This window comes from Diadema setosum, chromosome 13 (assembly GCF_964275005.1).
Source record: "Diadema setosum chromosome 13, eeDiaSeto1, whole genome shotgun sequence".
Classification (NCBI taxonomy): domain Eukaryota; kingdom Metazoa; phylum Echinodermata; class Echinoidea; order Diadematoida; family Diadematidae; genus Diadema; species Diadema setosum.
Window position 1 is genome coordinate 36,981,551 of NC_092697.1, and position 20,873 is coordinate 37,002,423.

The 20,873-nt window shown below is 39.9% G+C and overlaps 1 protein-coding gene across 1 annotated transcript; it reads left to right on the top strand.

Annotated features, from left to right (window-relative positions):
• Positions 1-1,511: 1,511 nt before the first annotated feature.
• Positions 1,512-17,074, top strand: LOC140236747 (membralin-like). Its single transcript, XM_072316675.1, has 11 exons — positions 1,512-1,734; positions 3,078-3,483; positions 4,318-4,495; positions 6,096-6,356; positions 7,524-7,634; positions 8,540-8,662; positions 9,117-9,275; positions 9,755-9,838; positions 10,382-10,514; positions 11,963-12,062; positions 12,907-17,074. Exons 2-11 carry the CDS (start codon positions 3,115-3,117, stop codon positions 13,705-13,707), a joined length of 2,319 nt encoding a protein of 772 aa, XP_072172776.1. The 5' UTR covers positions 1,512-1,734; positions 3,078-3,114; the 3' UTR covers positions 13,708-17,074.
• The last annotated feature ends 3,799 nt before the right edge of the window (positions 17,075-20,873 follow it).

Here is a 20,873-nt window from a genome sequence, read left to right on the forward strand (position 1 = left end):
CACATCCAGGTGACCTGCCTAGATTGTTCGACCAGCATATATGACTGTGGACACTCTTGTTTCTATTTTATATCTATTTAAGTGAAGAAAGAGTGATACTTTAACACACCTCACACTTAGGGCATGCATATATGTATGTATACATTGTATACATACATACAACTGTATGTATTTATTTTAACATTTATATCCATATGTATTTGTGTGTGTGTGTGTGTGTGTGTGTGTGTAGGCCTATTAGCCTTGAATATTCCTTTTTTAAGTTTGTAAATTTTGTTAATTTCATTTGCAAATTGAGTTTAACTTTCACTTTGTGCACTATTCAGGTGCTCATGTAATTAGTTGTTTGTTTGTTTTTAAATCTTCATTTCAGTTACAGCATAAAACCTGTCATTACAAGATTTTGCCACATATTTTTTGATGGCATCCTTTTGACATGTTGTCCTGGCATTTCTCCATTAATGCAGGTATAGACCGAAGAGATTGCACCTTTATTTCTGTGTGTGTGTATGACACACTGTTCATTAGCATGTTTGCTGCTTTCATCAGTAGAATAAACAAAATGTAGGCTATTATGTAATTTTTAAAGTGAATATAAGGAAATTAATGAATCATAAATAGATGAATACAGAAGAAAGAAAGAAAGAAAGAAAGAAAGAAAGAAAGAAAGAAAGAAAGAAAGAAAGGAAGAAAATATTAGTAGATAAGGAAGTGAATGAATAAATATAAAATCCAAATGGAAAACATGATAATAGAGAATGAATAGATCGAGATAACAAGAGAAGTGGATGAGAAAACATTTTCACATGCAGTACGTCATATCTGAATGAACCTGAATGAATCTGAATCTGAACATGTAGGTAAATTGATAATAAGTAGATCTATACCTGGAGATTGGTAATGTAGAATTTAATGGATAGATGAAGTATATTTTCGAATAGATGATTAATGAAATGTCTTGTCCGCCTAGTTAGGCACTTAGTCCCCCTTGCTGCAAACCGTTCTGATTTTTGATTTTTGATTTTTTTTATTTTTATTTTGGTCATATACACCGTACATTATAACAATTCATAACAATACATTGTCTGCACCGCATAAAATATTAAGAAAGCATAGATTTTGCAAAGCCTTGAAAATACCGTCAATATGATCAACATACATGTAATTATCACTAAATGGCAATCAAGCCCAAACTTTTTTGAGGATCTGGTAATTAGGGAATTGCTACTGTCAATCCCTACCAGCAAATACTATAGGTTGTATTTTTCTTTTCTCTCTCTCTCTTTTCCTTAATTCACATCGCAAGTGGCAGTCCAAGAAGTGTTTTCCCCTAGTTTGCAACTGGCATCAAGCAAAAATATTCAGTCGCTCCTAAAACCCTCCATGCAAATTACTCCAGTACAGTAAATAAAATGCTCATAGACAAAAGATATTCGAAGTATCTAAGCGCAAAGCCCGTCCTCCCCTTTTGACACAACTTGGACTCGTCCTCTTCATACACGCAAAATGGCCACTATAGAACACACATTGAGAAATTAGCGAAGAAAATTTAGTGAAGATATAGTCTGGTGAAATTGCATCGCCCTTCCCCATCATCTTATCAGAAAATTCTGACGAAGGAAATGCTCAGAATTAGGTTGGGGTTTTCGCCATTTGTCCGTTTTATAGATTGCTGACGAAACTTCGGAGCAGACAGTGGACATCATCGGTTATTTTCACCCCTTACACCGCAGGGTACGTAAACACAGCATTTTAATGCATTGACAAAGTCACAATGTAAAGTCATGGGCGCACACTAGTGTACACAAGTGAATGTCGCATGGTACGACGCCGTGCCTGCCTAAACGTTACACTACACTTTTGCGTAGAGAGTAAGTATTAAGTAACGTAGGCCTTGTTAGAAAGCTGAGTAGGTCCTAAAGCAACCTTAATGATAATCAAGTATCAGTCGTCCCCTATATAGGGATATTGAATCATTCCTTGGCCCGGTGTTCCAAAAATGTTACACCTACGACTAGCATCGAGTCTTCGAGAGACCAACTGTTGTTGGGTAAAATTTATAGGAGAAATGGGATGGGGCAAGCTCCACATCCTTATGCATTGGCAGAAATATTGCTGCATAACATGATGGCTGCATTAATAGAAACAAGATTTTATAGACTTCAAGGTCTAGTAAGGCAATACTATATAAATTACATGATGGGAAGAGTTGGGCAAAGCGTTCAGCGAAGCGTACTGCCGTATGCATGGTAGGTCGTGCCAGGTTTGGAGTGTTACAAGTGCTCTGAAGAAAGCGTACCTCACAAGTTATTTTTAGAGGCGGTCACACATTTTGTAGCAACAGGGTCATTCACCTGGCGCAGTAAGTTACAGATGTCCCGAACAATTAACGTTAAAGAGAATGAACTCTTTGTGGCTTTGCATATAGATGTGCAATGTCTAACAGTTACGCGCATTCTTCACATGTGAACTTTTGGTATGTTTTCGGTACACTTTTGGAGCACATCGGGAAATAGTCCACTTTTTTGGCTTGGTTCGATTCAGTAAGGCACACTTAACTCTCCTTATAGGAGCGTGTGATCGCTCCTCAGGCACTGTTTTGGTACAATTTGGTTCACTTTAGGAGAGCCCTTGAACGCATGCACCCTGAGTTTGCCCAACTCCAAAGCCAGGTGTCACAACACATATGAACAGAATGTATCCACATAATCTAGTAGACGGGAAACCCATGAAGGGCTCAAAATTGGCGATGGCCCATTGCCACTAAAAATCTATGATGGGCTACCAAAAGGCTATCTCTTGATATGGCCCCATCAGTCACTAAAGATTGAAAATGGATTGTTGTGTTTCTGTTTATTGTTGGCCAAAACACATTTCTTTTTTCTGGCCACCCGAGAAAAAGTTATTATTGAGCCCTACATGTATCACTGCACATCTTTCCTTATAGGGTGCTAATACAGCAAAAAAAAAAAAAGAAAAGGCATAATTTGTATGAGTAGAAGGGTGTATAAGATTGTATATGAATTTGTAACAAATTTGTGCAATTTCTTTACTGTTGTAACTTTGTCTACGAGTAGGAACTAGTGAGCTCTCCTGAAATCGCTGTCTTCGACAATGTCTGCCACTGCTGACACCCCTGCTGGCCCTCTTTCTGGGGTGCAACCACCTTCACAACAGCAGCAAGCAGAGGATCCTCAAGGCAGTGATCAATCTCAGCCACAGGTACCACAGCAGCAGCAACAGCAGCAGCCACAGACGCAGCAACAAGCACAGCCGCATCAGGAAGACCAGCCTCTGCCCAATCTTCCAGCAGGCACCCAGAATGTCAACAACGGCCGTGGCAACAACAACAATAACAACAACCCCCTGCTCAACGTCCGAGACAGACTCTTTCACGCCCTCTTCTTCAAGATTGCCATCACCTATGCCAGGGCATTCCCTCCACCCATCAGGAGATTTTTTGAATTTGCCATTCTTCTCAAGGTATCTGCTCAATTAGCTTAAAGGGATCGTATAGTTTTGGTTGAGACCTAATTTCAGGTTTCTAACATTTTTTGGTGAGACAATGAGAAACCTCTTATGAAATATGAAAGAGCATGAAATTCCATGAGGAATTCAACATTTATTTGATGAAAATTGGTTCTGAAATGGCCGAGATATCCAAAACAGAGTGATTCTAATAAAGTGTGGGACTCACCTTTTATTACCATCACTTTGTTTTACTTCGTATTTGGATGTTTCAGTCATTCCAAACCGGATTTTCATCAAATAAACTTTGAATTCCTCTTAAAATGGTATGCTGTGTACTATTTCATAAGTGTTTTCTTGGTATCTCGCAATTCTCATCTCCACCAATACTGTACCATCCCTTTAATCTTACGAGACCAATGACCATTTTTGTTTTGTTTGTTTGCTCTTTGCATCATCATCTCCCATATAAATCTGTTATGATACTTCATAGCTGGCATACTTTTCTATTTGTTTGGGCCAGCGTTTGTGCAGTGTCCAATTTCCCCAGCATGCATTCAAGGAAATGTTACAAGAAGAGTTACAATACTGTACTTGCTAAAATAATTTTTAGCAACATTTAAATGGTTTGGTAGCTTAATTCTGTGATTAATTTTGTTTCTTTTTTTTTTTTTTTAACAGCATGCCCCCAATCCTTGGGTGTAGCATAGTGTTAGCATTTAATGCATTTTATGTACAGAATATACATGTTAGGTCAAGATGATAGAGTTCAGTCTGGATGATATGTTTACAGACATTCAATCTTTCCTCGTATCATATTGCATTATTTCTTTTGTTACTTTTCCAAAGGCATTGACTGCACTTTTTGTACTGGCGTACATTCATCGCACCTTCTCCCGCTCGCCCATCAACTGTCTGGCTGACTACCGTGACAAGTGGCCTAGAGAGGGCATCCTTCGTGTGGAGATCGTGCGGAATCGCACAGATGGCCCCATCTATGAGTTGTCCTACGGAAGGAGGATTCAGGGTAAGATATTCTGGATAAATATTCAATCTAATGATAGACCAAAAAAATGAACTTAGGAAAGTGCTCTGAGAGTGCAGACCTCCACCAGGCAGCTCATTTCCACCCATACACGCATGTCGAAAATTGCCCTATTTCCAAATGATGAAAAAGCCCCCTCATCAGCTTCCTGCATGCTGCCCCTCTAGCTCTAGTGCACGCTCAGTGCACTAAGGACACCTCAAATATGTGTAGTTTGAACTCCCATGATTTTGTTACTCTTTTTTTTCCAATGGCAATCCTTCAAAAATGTATACAGTGTATATATAAATCGTGGATCCAGATGCTGGTCTGGTTCACTTCCAGTGTTTGATAATCTGCTCCTTGTGTCATTATCAACTTATCATGTAAGTTTCATCCAAATCCATTGGCAACTTTTTATTGAATTATTTTGCAAGCAGACAGACGGACTAAACCATAACCTCCTTAGTGGAGATAATATTTCATGCCTGCACTGGTCTTCTTGTGGACTTTCGGGATGGCTAAAGAAAATGTTGCATCTGTTGTCAATTAGATCAATATATTTGAAAGCTCATTACTATTTTTTTAATACTTTTTCATCTAACTTTTTATTCGCTTGCTTTGCTTTTTGTTGTTATTGTTGCACAGCTAATGACCAATCCAGATTCCAAACCAATTCGTTAAGAAGAGTCTTAAATGCCAATTACATCATTTCTAGGTGTGGAATTTTGACCTGTAAGATATTTTTTTAAAGAAACTTCGGGGTGTCTCTCAGAGTCTGAATTACTCCCCTCATTTTCATCTGCAAAGAACTGTCCACCGACAGCCCTGGTCCGTGTTATGTTTCAGATATTGTTGTACGTGACTTTACAGTGGTGTCAATTTTTTGCTACAATCAGCTACACTCCCACTGAGTCTAGCTGAAAATTGTGTGTTATCATGCCATTTCATCTAGTGGAGCCAAAACACTGCTCAATGGAAAAGATAAAAAATTTGAGGTCTTGTGTAGGAGAAAGTCTTATCACTTATCTTAAATGTACATTGTACCTTCTGAAGGTAGTTGTTGACCCCTCCAATGAATTAAAATGCTCTCTTCAAGTGAATTTGACTTCTTTTAAATGAGCTTGGGTTGCACTCTGCTGTCTATGAATACAGAGGTGCCAAGTCTACATGATTCTGTATGAAGCTTCCTGAAAACTTCAAGATCTCTTCATGTCTAGATGAGAGAATATACAAATCTACCTCATTCAAGAATTATTTTTCTCATTGAGATGCATGTATATAATACAAGTATCTTCCTGATTTTTTTCTGGAATCTTCCTAGTTCTGATGGTTGAATGTTGGCAGCCCTGCCCATACTGTAAAACATGAAATTTTCATGAATTGGAGCCGACTGCCTTTTTTGTGTCATGAAATTTTCGCGAATTGCCACTGGCATTCAAATGCATATAGTGAAGACAAGAACTCTTGCGTGCATTTTGATTCTGCGAATCTTGGCGCTTGCGGAATTTGTGCAATTGAAATGCACGTGAACATTCCTCGTTTTACAGTACCTCATCATTTGTGATTCAGGAATCCTAAATCTGATTTGACTTTGATGCAGGAGTGACTAAAGTGGAGGAGGACCCCCAATATGCCAACGTCAGTCTGATGCCCACTTACTGGGAATACCCTGATGTGGTCAGAGGGGAGGAGGCGGTCAAGGAAGGAAAAGAGGACGTGGTCAAGGGGTCATTCTTGCAGGGCATCCTGTGGACAGCCATCAACTCAACCGTGGGCGACTTGCCGAACACTCACTCGCTGGAGAAGAACATGCAGCCCTTCCGAGAGACAGTCTCCGAGTTTGAGATGTTCACCAGAGCAGGTGGGTACAAGTGGCCGTGTTGTCACCTCTCTCTCAGTACTTCAGATGCTTTAAAAATAGAATAACACCCTAAGCTGCCTTTGAAATGGAGATGATTTATATGATGCTTATAATGTGTGAAATGAAACATGGCTCTCAGACCAAGACATATTATGTTTATAGAATCTTTGAATGTATCAAGTTGGTAACAAACAATCTAAATACACAAATCAGGGCTCAACATTAACTTTTTTTTTTTCTCTGGTAGCCTGAAAAAGAAATGTGGGGGCCCAAAACAGAATAAAGCATGAAAATTTATTTTGAATATCAGCTGCCCAATTGGGCCACCAAAAGATAACTTGTTTTGGAAATTTGGTAGCCTTAGACCCCGTTTACAGTGCGAGGCTCGGCCGCGGCCGAGCCCAGCCCCGCTTCAGTGTAAACGCGCAAAAGGCCAAATGCGGGGCCAAAATTAGCCTCGCATTTGGCCTCGCTCTGGAGGTGGTCTCGGCCGCGGCCAAGCCGCGGCCGAGCCCGGCCTCTTCTTGGTGTAAAAGCAAACTGGGCCAAATGCGCGGCCAATTTTAGTTTGGTTTCCAGACCCTCTGCCCGTACTATTTCGCTATTCACGATATTAACCCCCTCAACGTGGAAAACTAGTATAGTTTAAGGTGGTTTTGTCCTGCAAAGGATTTTTCCTTCGGCAAAGGCCTTTGCCCGAACGGCAACTTCGTCGCCACGGAATCCAGTTGGCAAAGGGTCTGAAAACCAGGCTATACCAAATTGCGTTTGTTTACAAGCAGAGCGCCACTACAACAAAATATTGAAAGGTTTAAATTAAAAGCGCAGCCGAGCCCAGCAGTGTAAACGGACAAAATTGCGAGGCTCAGCCGCGCAATTGAGGCCGGGCTCGGCCCAGCCCCGCACTGTAAACGGGGTCATACATAAATCTTTAGTGGCCCCTGGCCACCTGTATCAAGCCCAACATTAGTACATGCTTTGACAATTGATTCTATATGATGGAATTGTTCAGCATTTTTCTTCCCTTTCTCATCCTCTCCTCTTCACCCCCCCCCCCAAAAAAAAAAAAAAACAAACAAACAAACAAACAAACAAACAAACAAAAAACAACAACAAACAAACAAATAAATGAATATCAATCCAACTGTGGTCTATTCCATGATACAGTCTGGCCAGTGGATGAGTACATTATGGAGTATTCACTGGAGTATGGATTTCTACGACTATCTCCCAGCACGAGAGAACGGCTTGGGATACCTGTCATGGTCATACAGCTAGGTGAGTATGCGGGATTACAGGATAGAGACTTCATCCTCCGAGGCTGTAATTTCAGAAGCTTTCATAGGAGGTTTCTGCCTCCAAAGACTACAGGAGTAACCATAATTCCAGTTGTTGCTTCAGCATTCTCATTTCCCTTTTGTGACTTCAGCAACTAATTTTAATGTGCAGGTTGGAGTGATTGAAATTATGTATACAATTTGGCAATGATACTAATGGTATAATTTTGCTCAATTTGCTCATTGTCACATCAAATCAGTACATGTTGAAAAGATCCGACATAAACATGGGTACTTATAGTTCTCATGTTGAACATGTACTTTATGCTAAAGTGTATCTGTACACAGAAATTTAGTTTTCTGACATTGTAGGTTATTGTACTGGTTATATCCCTGTCAAATATAAGAGTGCAACATTACTCACATACAGAGATATAGCAATATATAATGAGACATAGAATAGTCTCTAAAATGCCAAAAATTACATGCGCCTTGATCTAAGAGTAGTCTCAAAAATCTGTGTAGGTTAAGGGCTTAATGAAACACAATCATTTGAATAAACAGCACACATTGATTCGCATGCTTAAACACATTGTAGTAATAATCAAAAGTTGCCATTGCATTGCATTGGGATTCTACACTAAGTGTTGGAAAGTTGCTTAAATTAAATATAAAGTGCATTGCATAACTAGACAGCCATTATCTGTGGGCTTCTGTATGATTTACTCTGGGTTTGTAGAGGGGAATAAGGGGAAAAAAGATGGTTTCAAAATTTTTTGCTTGCATTTGTTCTCACTGTTCAAAAACACTTGCCCGAAATTGATTTTCACTTGCCCCGGCCAATCGGGCAAGTGCTTATGTAGCACCCTGGATGTGTTCATTTTTTTCCTCCCAATTCCTTTCCAGACCCAGCACAAGATGAGTGCTTTGGTGATGCCTTGAGTAGGTTCCTTCTGGATGAGTTCCTGGGCTATGATGACATTCTGATGTCTAGCGTCAAGAGCTTGGCAGAATATGAAGATAATAAAGGTACCGTACTCTTCTATGTACAGTATCTGTACCCGTTTCTCTGTAATCAAGCCATTCCTTCATACCGCATGAAGGTATAGTATGGAGAGATGGTATGCAACTTTGCTTTGCCAAAGGAGCATGAATGTAACAGAGTTCTGTTTTTGCTGTAATTCGTTATTTTTTCCTGTGGTGTGTTTACTTCCTTTTATTTCTTGCAAACTTATCGATAGAAATAAGATCAAAATGTTGATATTGTCTAATGACAGCTATTCTTGAAATGATATTCAGAAATTATAGAATTGGAACTTGGTTTGGAATTAGTTTAATATTATATTTCGAAATACATTGTGTGTGTGTTGTGAATTGATACTCTATGAAATGTAGACCGTGTTTTTGTTTTGTGCTGAAACTGAGACAAAAATCAATATTCTTTGTTGTTGTTGTTGCAACTTTTCTCTACTGAAATCCCTAGGTTATTTGAGGAATGTTGTTACTGGAGAGCACTACCGCTTTGTCAGCATGTGGATGGCACGCTCGTCGTACATCGCAGCTGGTTTCATCATGCTCATCTTCACCATTTCTATCTCCATGCTCCTCAGATACTCCCATCACCAGATATTCGTCTTCATAGGTCAGTCAAATGGATATAAGGACATGTTTAGACATTTGTCTGCTTTCCTCATTGAACAATAATCTGTATATCTAAAGGCATTGTTTACCATTCACAGATGAAACAAAGGCCAAGCTTTAGTGCTTCAAAATATTACATGTGAGTGAGGGATAGAAGCAGTCAATGTTAAAATGTTAATCAGCATTATCAGTGTTGAGTATTATTTAATAGACAAAATGTGAACTATAGTTATAATAAAATTGTTTGTAGAGTAAACCATTTACAGTTATGGATTATTGAGAAAAATAGTGGTATCTCCTTATAAATATTTTTGGCTTTATTGCATGGTAGGATGTTTTGGGATACACCTGACCTACACATATGCATCAAATGTGATATCTCGAACACTTTTGATATCACTGCTCCCAATGGTAAACGGTACCTTTAAGAAAGTGGTACTCAACTTGAATGTTGTGATTTCTCTTTCCATCTCTGTCCAGTTGACCTGTTGCAGATGCTGGAGATGAATACAACCATTGCCTTCCCGGCTGCCCCTCTGCTGACTGTTATCTTGGCCTTGGTTGGTGAGTGCATCCATCAGTTTGACCTTTGACCTTTGACTTGTAGCAGAGTCAAGGGCTACTTCCTGTGTTTGTTCATAGACTTTCACAAGATCTTGTTGCTATGCTGGACTATCAAGTGTGTGTTTGAGCCTAGACCGTGCAATGCAATGTCTGCTTGCAGGCTGCTAATTATGTGGTGTCCTGATTTTGTACAGGCGTTTTGTGGGGTGGGCTTTAGCTGGGTCGAACTGGTGATGTGATGATGTCCCACCTTGGGAATATATATATATATATATATATATATATATATATATATATATATATATATATATATATATATATATATATATATATATATATATATATAATATTCATGTTCTTGTTTGATGAATACAGTAGATGTATATCAATATATGGTGAATAGAAGGAGAGATTTGAGTAATAGTGCTAGGGATCACTTGCTGATTCAGGATCATGGAATTTATAATCAGAATTTGTGTGTTCGCATTACTGATGTGGTAATATGTGGAACGTAACAAAAATTTGCTTCATCTCTCTGCCCAGGAATGGAGGCTATCATGTCAGAGTTTTTCAATGACACGACGACAGCCTTCTACATCATTCTGATTGTGTGGGTAGCTGACCAGTATGATGCAATCTGCTGCCACACACAGATCACCAAGAGACACTGGCTACGGTGAGTGCTGTCGTCCTTGCTCTACAGCTTTTTTTATGCCTCCGCCACAAAGTGGTGCCGGAGGCATTATGTTTTCGGGTTGTCCGTCCGTCCGTCCGTCCGTAATAAATTTTGTGGACAGCGTAACTAAAAAACCTTTTGAGGTATCCTAATGAAACTTGGTATGTATGTGTATTAGGGGGTGAAATTGTGCCTATCAACTTTTGGATGTACATGCTCAAGGTCAAAAGGTCAAAAGGTCAAGGTCAAATACGTAAAATTTCACTATTTCCACCATATCTATGCAATGCCTGACGATATTTTCTTGAAACTTAGTGTATACATGTATTATGCAATTAAGATTCTCTGGTGAAAGTTTGGAGACATGCGATCAAAGGTCAAAGGTCAAATGGTCAAGTAAAAATATTATAATTTCACTTTTTTTCTCTGTACCTTGGAAATTGTTCAAGGTATCTTCATGGAACATAGTGTATATACATGTACTGACTGGCAGTAATTATCTAGAGAATTTAGGGTTCATGGGGTCAAAGGTTAGGGGTCAAAGGTCAAGGGCAACACTTCAAAATTTTACTATTTCCCTCATATTTATTCAATGCCAGCAGGATTTTTTTTTTTTTTACACTTGGTGTATGCATGTATAACCCAATAGAGATTCCCTGGGAAGTTTTTTTTTTTTTTCTTCTTCTTTTTTTGCCTCAAAGGTCAAAAGGTCAAAGATCAAGTAAAAGTGCTGAACTAACTTTTTCCTCCATATCTTGGAAGTGGCTCAAGTTATCTTGAAACTTACTACATATTTATGCATGTTCTGCCTGACAGTGATTATCTTATGAATTTTAGGGTCAAAGGCCAGATGAAACTGGTAACAATTTACTATTCAATACAGAAATTGCCCTTTTTCTCCATACCTTGAATGATGTCATTCATAAGTTTAACTTTGTTGTGCCTAAGAAGTAGCCCAGTTCTGTTCTCAAGGCAACTGCTTAAATGTTTAGATATTACCTTTGAGAAACATGCAGAAACATTATTTAAAGTGAAAAGAGGGGGGGGGGGGATGGAGAAATATAAGAGCACGTTTGTCATTAGAAGACTATGAGCTCATAGTCTATTAGTAAATTTGAACAGTGCAGTGAGCAGAATAAACTAGAACATTTTGAAATATTTGTAGATAGACAATTTGAACTGCTTTATAAGATACTCATGTTGTCTTATATGAAAATTACAGTATTGCCTTTATTTTCTATAGTCCACAGGAGATTCATTTATAATTGTCTTGCCGAGCATTTGCAGTCTCACCAACATTAACTAGTACTCAGTGAACTGCCAGTTTTTCATGTCATGTGTTACTTACTGTGATATAAATATATGTGTGCATGTTGTTACATGTGGAGTGTCTATCACTGTCACTTTTATTTGATTTTGTTCTCTCATTTGTTTCCTGCATCACACAGGTTCTTCTATCTCTACCACTTCGCATTCTACGCATACCACTATCGCTTTAACGGCCAGTACAGCAGTCTAGCTTTAATTACATCATGGCTCTTTATTCAGGTAATGTCAATCAATGTGCTGTAGATTTCGTATCATGTGTCGGAGGTAGTTGCGCCTTACGACCTTCTGTTCAATTGATTTATGGTTTTACCCATTGTAGTCATATTTGAAATGTAATTTAGAGTCGTAAAATGCAAATCAAATGCCAATCTTTCATTTTTTTTTCTCTCAAAATGTAAGGGACCTTCTGCAGAGAAAATTTCCATTAAGAACTTAGCAGCTGATGATAGTATGGAGAAGAGAAGATAACAAGTAAATCTCTCCCAAAGAGTGATAAAGTGTGGTTGAATAGCAGAGACATTCACATTTTGATAATGAATAGCAACAACAGTAATCAGTGGTCATCACCATCATCTATATAATTGTAGGAGCATTTCATTGATAATTTTGTTTGTACAATGCCTTCTTTCTATTTGATAATTTTAAAAGTGTTTGACAGCACATATCGCTCTAATCATGTGGACCACATTTGCGCCTACTATGCACAGACTTTCACCTACCACTGTTTGTCATACATGCTACGTTGTTCTTGTATCAAGCACACTCATTCAGCTTCTTACTTGGTTACTACCATTTTGCAGTTAGGTGTGGGAGACTTGTGCAAGCCCTATAGACACTTCCTAGTGAGGAGTTAACTTTGTTGTTTGGAAGCAAAAGGTACCAAAATGTTGCACCAATTAAGTTCTGTTTATAAGGCTTTTGTTTTAAAGATTATTTTTGTCTTGACTCATGTTGCTGTGAAAGGTGACAGGGTCATTGTGAGGACTTGTCAGTTTATCAGCAAACTTGTTGTGTACGTAATTATATACTCACCTCTGTGTTGTATTGCATTGTTTCTTTTCAGCACTCTATGATCTACTTCTTTCATCATTATGAGCTGCCAGCAATTCTTCAACAAGCTAGGTTACAGGTGTTGCTGCAACGCAACCAACATGGTGGCATGCATGGGCGAATCAACATCAACATCAACCTCGGAGAGAATGCCCAGCAGCAAGGCAGTGGTGCCAGGGAAGGAGCAACCCAAGACAGAAGAAATGTTGCAGCCGAGACAACACAGAATCAACAAGAGCCACAACAGCAGCAGCAGGCTGCTCAACCCTTGCCAGCTGTGAATGTTGCAGCCATTCAGCAGCAACCAGTGTGGAGGCAACGTCGCACTCTCTTTGGGCTCTACCTAGGAACCCTGCTCAATCGTCGGCAGGCGGCTGCCGCAGCATCAAGCAGCCAGCAGGCAGCAGCGCCGACACCGAGTGCCGCCGCCACCACGCCTTCAACAACCACAGCAAGTCATGCTACCACAAACACAGACAATGATTTAATCGCCAGACACCCAAGTAGTAGCAATGATCCGCACGAGGGTGACATGCTCCAAATTCATGAAGAGCCACCACCAGGGGGCAGTGAAATGCCAAGCACCAATGAAAGCATGCAAAGTGCTTCACAGAGTGAAGTGAGCACAGCAGACTCTTCTTTTTCTAACACCATGAGAGAGAATAGTTTTGGTAACTTGCCAGCCAGTGAAAATGTTGTACCCACAACTCAACATAAGCCAAGTAATTCAAGTGATAACAGTGTATCGCTACAGAGTATATATTTGCCCAAAAGCACGGCTTCTGCAGAGCTTGAAGCTGATAGTAGCCGATAGTACTCAGTCGTTCAGAAATAGGCTAGATAGTGAATATATGCTTTTCCCTTATATTGTAAATATCTGGTATTGTATTGAAATTTGACTTTTAAGAAACAGAGGTGAGCTACCATTATAGCCTAATTCACCTTATTTACTTGGAAAGAAGTAAAGCCTCTAATTATTGTGACAAAGGAAAGTCATTTGTCTATTACTATAGAATGATGTTAATATCTTGTGCAAATTTATTCACCAAAATATTCATTTCCTCCTCTTAAAGGTCATCAGTGCTATATTTCACGGAAGTCAGATTTCTCTTTTACCATTTGAAAGGTGTTAAAGTTGTTTAAGTAATATCTTTCCATCATCTCAAAAATAAGCAGATGTGACTATTAGTATGTTTAGAGCAACTCACATTAAGAAATATTGCTCTAATTCTTTAATTTTATTTTTTTAGTATGACACAATGAAATTGAGTTTCACTTCAGCAACTGCAGAAATAAAGGGCACACAAGAAAGAGTGATGCAAACTTAGGATTGCAGTAACATCTGACCTTTGTCAGACCCATACTGAGAATTGTGCCCACCTTATTCTGTTACTGACTATCCTTTCCTGAGTATTGTTTTTGGAGTGTTGTATTGTTACTTTCTTCACCCGAATTAGTTAGAATCAATAATTTGAAAATAAAAGGTACACAGAAAAAATTCCAGACACAAATGCAGTTAATAAAATTTCAGAATGCAATAAGTGGCTAAGTTGGTATGTGCGTAAGTTTTAGGGATGCTATGGTGTAGAAATGTGCTTTGTCGGCACGCCTATAGGTGTTTCTTCTCTTACCCCTTATCTGCAACAGAGAATTACCTGGGACGTGTAAGAAGTGATATGAATCCCACTGTACACTGTCAAGCTGCTGCAGTGGTAGTTATGAAGTTCTGAAAGATGCAAGAATATCAAACCCGTTCAACATCTTGTCCAAATCTTTCACAAAAGCAATTTTCTTCGTTGTCTGCCCCTAACACGAATGATACAGTGTATATCTAGGTTTGCATAATTGTTCCAATATCTGATTAACAACTTTATTGTACTTTATCAAAAACAAGTGATGAGGTTGTGAAGATGTCTTTTTGGTGTGACTCATATTGCAGCTTATCCAACCCAAGATTAGACCCTTTACTAGTCGGTGCCAATGTGTCCAGTCTTCAATTGTTTCTCTTGCTAGCATTGTTTAGGCCATCATTGCAATGCATTCCTTCCTCCATTCTCTAAAAATATGCTGTTACACCAATTACATTGCTAAAGGTAAATGATAAAATTGGGGGTGGGGGGAGATATACAGATTAATATATGTAGGAAGTTTCATTATTTGTGGATGTTTCTGACCCCAGTATGGCTACCGAGGTCAATATTCTGCCTTCCTCTTTCAATCTGGCATGTTTGAGGCAGATTCATTTGACATGTAACATTGTTGTCAGTTTTAGATACCAAGTAAGCATTTGGGAAATTTAAAACAATTGTAGGAGTTCCTGCTGATAGCCATTGTGATGGAAATATGCATAAGATTTTCATAAAACAATTAGTTTGTTGAGTTCAAGACATTTTGAAAGTGATAAATTGAAACTTACAATGTCTTTGGATTGATCGGAAATTCAAATCACAGGTACTCTAACAAAAGCAAGTCAGTTCTCTGTAATGCTAAGAAATTGGAAGCACAGATGAGAGTGAAGAGGTTGTATTTTCACTGCATATTATTATATAGGTATGAAACTTGCTAAATTATTTTGTGTCATATCGCTTGACAAAAGCTTCCAACAAGGACATATCTAGCAGTTAACTGTGTTTCCCATATTTTAAACTTACACCCTGTTGTGCGTTTGGTTAATTCTTGGTCAGTAGCTGTTTTGTTTTATTTCTTCTTCTTCAAGTGCTTCTATATATTTCAATATTTTAGGGTTTTTTGCAACTGAAAGAAGGGGCTCCATAGTTCAATATTATATGTTTAAGATTGTATTGCTGTAATTTGATTTTATGTGAGAATTAATCAGGCTCTTAAGAATTTACCTGATAACTTGTCAAAGCCAAGGGTGCTAATGTGGGATTCAAACTTCAGTTGTTCATATCTCCTTTGAATGAGAAATTTGACATTAGCAACTGTGAAACAATTTTGTGCAGGAATGACCGACCATTCAACACTACTAATTGTGCTATTCTTTATGCATTACATCGTGGAGTGAGAGTAGGAGTAGGAGGAGCTCTTTTCCATGCTGTTGCTTTCACATGGCTTATGTCACACTTGTCTGTGCACCGGTATGCTGCTGTTGTCCCTGGTATGGAAGCTGAAAGGAACCTAGGCTACTCTAAAACTGGAAATTTTTGCACGAGTAATCATTCATACTCGGTATGGTGAAATAAATTTCACATCTTTATAATCCTTATTGTTACACGTTACAAGCTAAAATATTCATGCGCTTTTGTTTCTGCGCTTATTTGATTGGGAAAATTTCCACTTTGATAGTATTATGTGCCGAGTGACAACATCATTATTTTCCTGTCGTGTCAAAGTCACATTTGTTTCTGTCCAGTCTTGGTTTCTAAACCATTTCATTATGTCTTCTAAGCATCTACTCCTCATACCATTTGTGAATATATCGGCTCATTTCTTCCTGTGTATTTCATTGTGAACTAATTGTTATGTAACTACACCACTTGTCTGGTATCTTTTATTATGCCACTTCAGACAGTACGTCAGCTTGTTTCAGTATTTCGTAAGCGACATTCATTGCTCGTGTGTATAAAAATATATCATGAATGATCTTTCCAAGTTATCCTGTCAAATGGCTGTATGACATGATACGGATACATTCTTCAGCATTGTTCTAAAGCTTCTCAGAATTTATGACCAAGAGTAAGCAACACTGTCTACATTTTGGGAAATGAAAAAGTAAATGACAGCTCTGTGAACAATTAGTCCTCTGGAATAAAATGAAAAACTGACTGCTGTTGTTATTTGCAAGTGGTATGCAACTGTGACTTGTCTTATGTTGAAGTGAGAGGTAAGGATGTGTGGACAGAAAGATTTAATTTGCAAAATATCAGCTGCATGCTGAAAGGTACTGTGCTGCCATGAGGACAAATTTGTGCTTATATTTAGGTTGTACTTTTGTGCATGATATTCATTCAGAAAGGCCTAGGTTCTTCAAGTATAGAAGTCTGACATTTTTCCAGCAAAAGTTTCTTTACCCCATATTCTTTGAATTGACCATTTTATAAAGATATTTTACCCAATTAGAGAGGAGAAAAGCAAATATCAAGTGAAGTAAGTAAACAAAAGAGACATTAGCTATGGGCAAAAATCTGAAGCTACTACAGATTCACCATGTCAAACTTTGCTTTGTCCTGTTCAGAGCCTATTTGATAACTGGAAAACATAATATATTCGCGGCATGAAATTTTCACGAATTGGAGCCGACAGCCTTTTTTTGTGGCATGAAATTTTTGCGAACCTGCCACTGGCATTCAATGCATATAGTGTGGACAAGAACTTTTGCGTGCATTTTAATTTTGCGAATCTTGGCGCTCGCGAAATTGAGATGCACGCGAACATTCCTCATTTTACAGTATTCAGATTTTGTTAATGCGGATTAGGGCAATCCCAACACAACAGATATAGGTTTGTTAAAAGCTCAAAAAACAAAAAAACAAAACAAAACAAAACAAAAAACCCTTTGCAAGCATCTATTCCTATATTATGTTTGTAAAGTAATATGATACAACCATTTATCCATGTGGCTGACAAAAGACCTTGTACATGTTTAGGGTTTTAGCAGGGAGGTGTTACAGAGATGGAGTGGCAACTCTTCGTAATTCATGCAAACACATGTTTGGGTTCAAGGCGTTACAATGGGATGTCTAGCATTCCATTACGCTTTGAAGTCATGCTCGGCACCGCTCTAGTTGCAAGACGAAGTTCGGAGACGAAGAGCGCATTTCACCTTTCGTTGAATTACAAGCTTTATTTCACCGCAAAATCTTATATGAAATACTCGAATTGATTTGGAATAGTTTAGGAAAGAATTCAATATTATTAACATGTATTTCTAGTTTCTTCGTAATTCGCAAATCGAAAGGAAATGAAAATTAGGCCCTCTTAAAAACCTATTTTTTTCTATAATGCGCACATTTCCGCATGTTAATTTTTCTATCTTTTAATAAGGGATATTTTGATCTTTCAAACAAAGTACTCCATTAAAGCGTGTTCCAGCGTGTTTTTAAACTATTTGCTGCTAAAATTGTGAGTTTTACACTGCATTTTGATTCGCTGCTCCAATTCAAGGTACACAAATGATTAATTGTTGCCATCACATTGAAAGAGAGAGCGAATTGCAGTAGGAGCAAATATTTCTAGATGCGCCATTATGATTATAATTATAGTTATGTTGTATCAAGTGGCTTTCCATACTCTGATCGGTTTCCACGTGTTGTGCACGCTATGTGTTACGTGTGTGCAGTTGACTCGGTCACGGCCAATAAACTCTTGAACATCGTATACCAAGATCGTCTGATGTTTCTCCTTATTTACTGGCGTGGTGACAGCGCTGATTCGAATCCATGAATCATCAATAGACGCTACCAGGATCCTAGTGTAAGGTGAATCCAGCCCAATCAATAGGGGTCAGACGCTCACCAGATAATTTGGTGTGACAATCGAGGTTAAAGACACTACAGTTCGAGTTTATTAGGTTGCCGCAGCTTTACGCACTGCAATGCCCGCAGCATCGACGCAGCGATGCGCGGCTGTGGCCGAGCCCACTCGTAACGGCACGACATCCGAGCGCGAGCGGCGTTGCGCTGCCGCCTCCGCGAAGCCGGAGGTGGAGAAAGCCAAGCCCTGGCGCCCGGTTGACAATGCCTCTTCGGACTTCGAAGTGACACGCAAGCCTGACGATAAGGTCCCTCATTTCCCTGCTACCCTTCGGGGAGGTGATGACGAGATTTTACAGGTAGAAATGCATTCTGGTTCTCCCATTAATTTGGTGAGTGAGTCAACTGCTGAAGCGTGTGGTTTGGATATCGTTGTTGACGATTTTGGCTATGACGACTACGTTGATTTTGCTGAATCGTTTACCCTCCCACCATGCCTTGTTGGTTTCACTTCTTTCCGACTGGTCCACAGTGGTTATGAGATGTGGTTTGACGGCTTTGTGGTTGAGGATGGGTATATGAATGCTGCGGTCGCAGCAGGTGCTCCATTCATGGAACACAACGATTTGTCTATTAGGCCATTGAAACACAAGATCATGTTTGGTGACGAGATTGTGTTCACATACACTGATTCGACGGTAACCGTAGGTTGTGTTGATATGCCTGTGCACACAGTGATGAGTGATACTGTCCATGTAGTGAAGATGGAGACAGAGTGTGAGTGTGTACGTGAGGCTACATCTGAACATACAGGTTATGGGGAGTGTGATATCCCTGTGCAGATGAATAAAACTGCAACAAGTACTAGTGCATGTGGGTATGAGCGGTCACATGAGCCTGAGTCGATCGAGTCTGAACATGACAATGCTCAGATTACTATGTCTGCCCGGAAGTGCAAAGAGAGTGAGGCACATGAGCAATGTGTTGGGGATCAGCCCGATGGTAGTTGTGAGTGGTTTCTCGAAAGTATGGAGAGAGAAAGTGACACTGGTGGTCAGTCTGAAGTATGTCAGTCTGTTACATGTGAATGCTTTCCTGAGAATGAGAGGGAAGATGAATGTGGCATTAGTACCCAGTCTAAGGGTGACAATCCTGGCTTTGACCTTGTTGATAAGGGTGATGGGTTGGACGATTTTCCAGTTACACATAGGAGTAAGTCCTCCGGTATTTTGACCATTCCATGTAGTGGATCTGAGGTTGACCGTCCCACTGCTACTCCTGTCACTGAGCCCAGCTCTGCTTTTCCCTGTACGGAGGCCAGTAGTGTTACCATGGTTACTGAGCGTAGCTCTGAGTGTGACTCTCGTGGGACTGGTGCTGCTCCCTCTTCTAGTGAACATAGCATCTGTTCCTTAGTTTCCATGGATAGTTCTGGGTCCTCCCTAAATGAATGTACACACACTAAATCCCCAGTCGTTGATATCACATGTGATACTTCCATCACTGAGCCTAGCTCTGATCCCCCTGCATGTACTTCTGAGGTTAGTCCTGATATGCTTGTGTTCATTACTGAGCCTCGCTCTGGGAATCCCATAGGTCATACACTGATGGGACTCCACCCATCTCCTGAGAGTGTTGGTCTTCCCAGTGCTGGTGAGACATTCCCCCCCTTGTATCCCGAATACATCACCCCTCCTGATGATCACCAGAAGTGGCCCATCATCAGCTCTGATGGAGAGACGCCAGGAGTTTCCCACAACAGTGATGGTGTGGCTGTCTCGCCTCCGCTACATCACAATGCCAATCGTGACATGGCAGCATTTAGCTACCAGTGTCGGTCTGCCCTTGACCGGAGTGACCAGCTGTCAGCCCTGGTTGTTGCTGGAGAGCCTCGTGATCCTGTCCATCAGCTGGATTGCCATACTCCATCACCATACGTCTGTCCATCAACCAGTCAGACTGCGGTTTCTATCCTCGCTGCTGACCAGTCACGAACCCCCAATGCCGATGATGACACCCTGGGCCTCCACCTGTCCGTGGATAGTGCTGGCCCTGCCTGCTTTGACGCTAGCCCAACCTGGAGTTCGTTCCCCTGGACCTTTGGCCACCGCCTGCCTTCAATCCCTGTTGAAGGAGGTCCTTCCCTTCACCCCATTGATGGTGCTCTGCATCTTGCCAGCTGGATGATGACCACCAAGAGCGATCCTGTTCACCAAGCTCCTTCCAGTGAAATCACCGACTGGTTGATCGCGGACGTCAACTGCTCTCCTGTGCCTTGGATCGCGCATCCCCCAGCACCCCCAGCCTTTACTGGCCTCGCAGTGCCGTCCCACCCTCCCTTGTCCCCAGTCACTCCAGGTTGAAGGACTTAATTAGGGTATTTTATCCCCTTGTCATCTTTTACTGCTTTAAGCAGTGTATTACTCTATATGTTATTTTGTTTTTTACTTTTCCTTAAACCATGGTTAGTATAATTGTAGACATAATTCTGACAGGTCCATGTTGGTGGACTATTACTTCATATTTTCTGCATTGCAGGATATTTTGT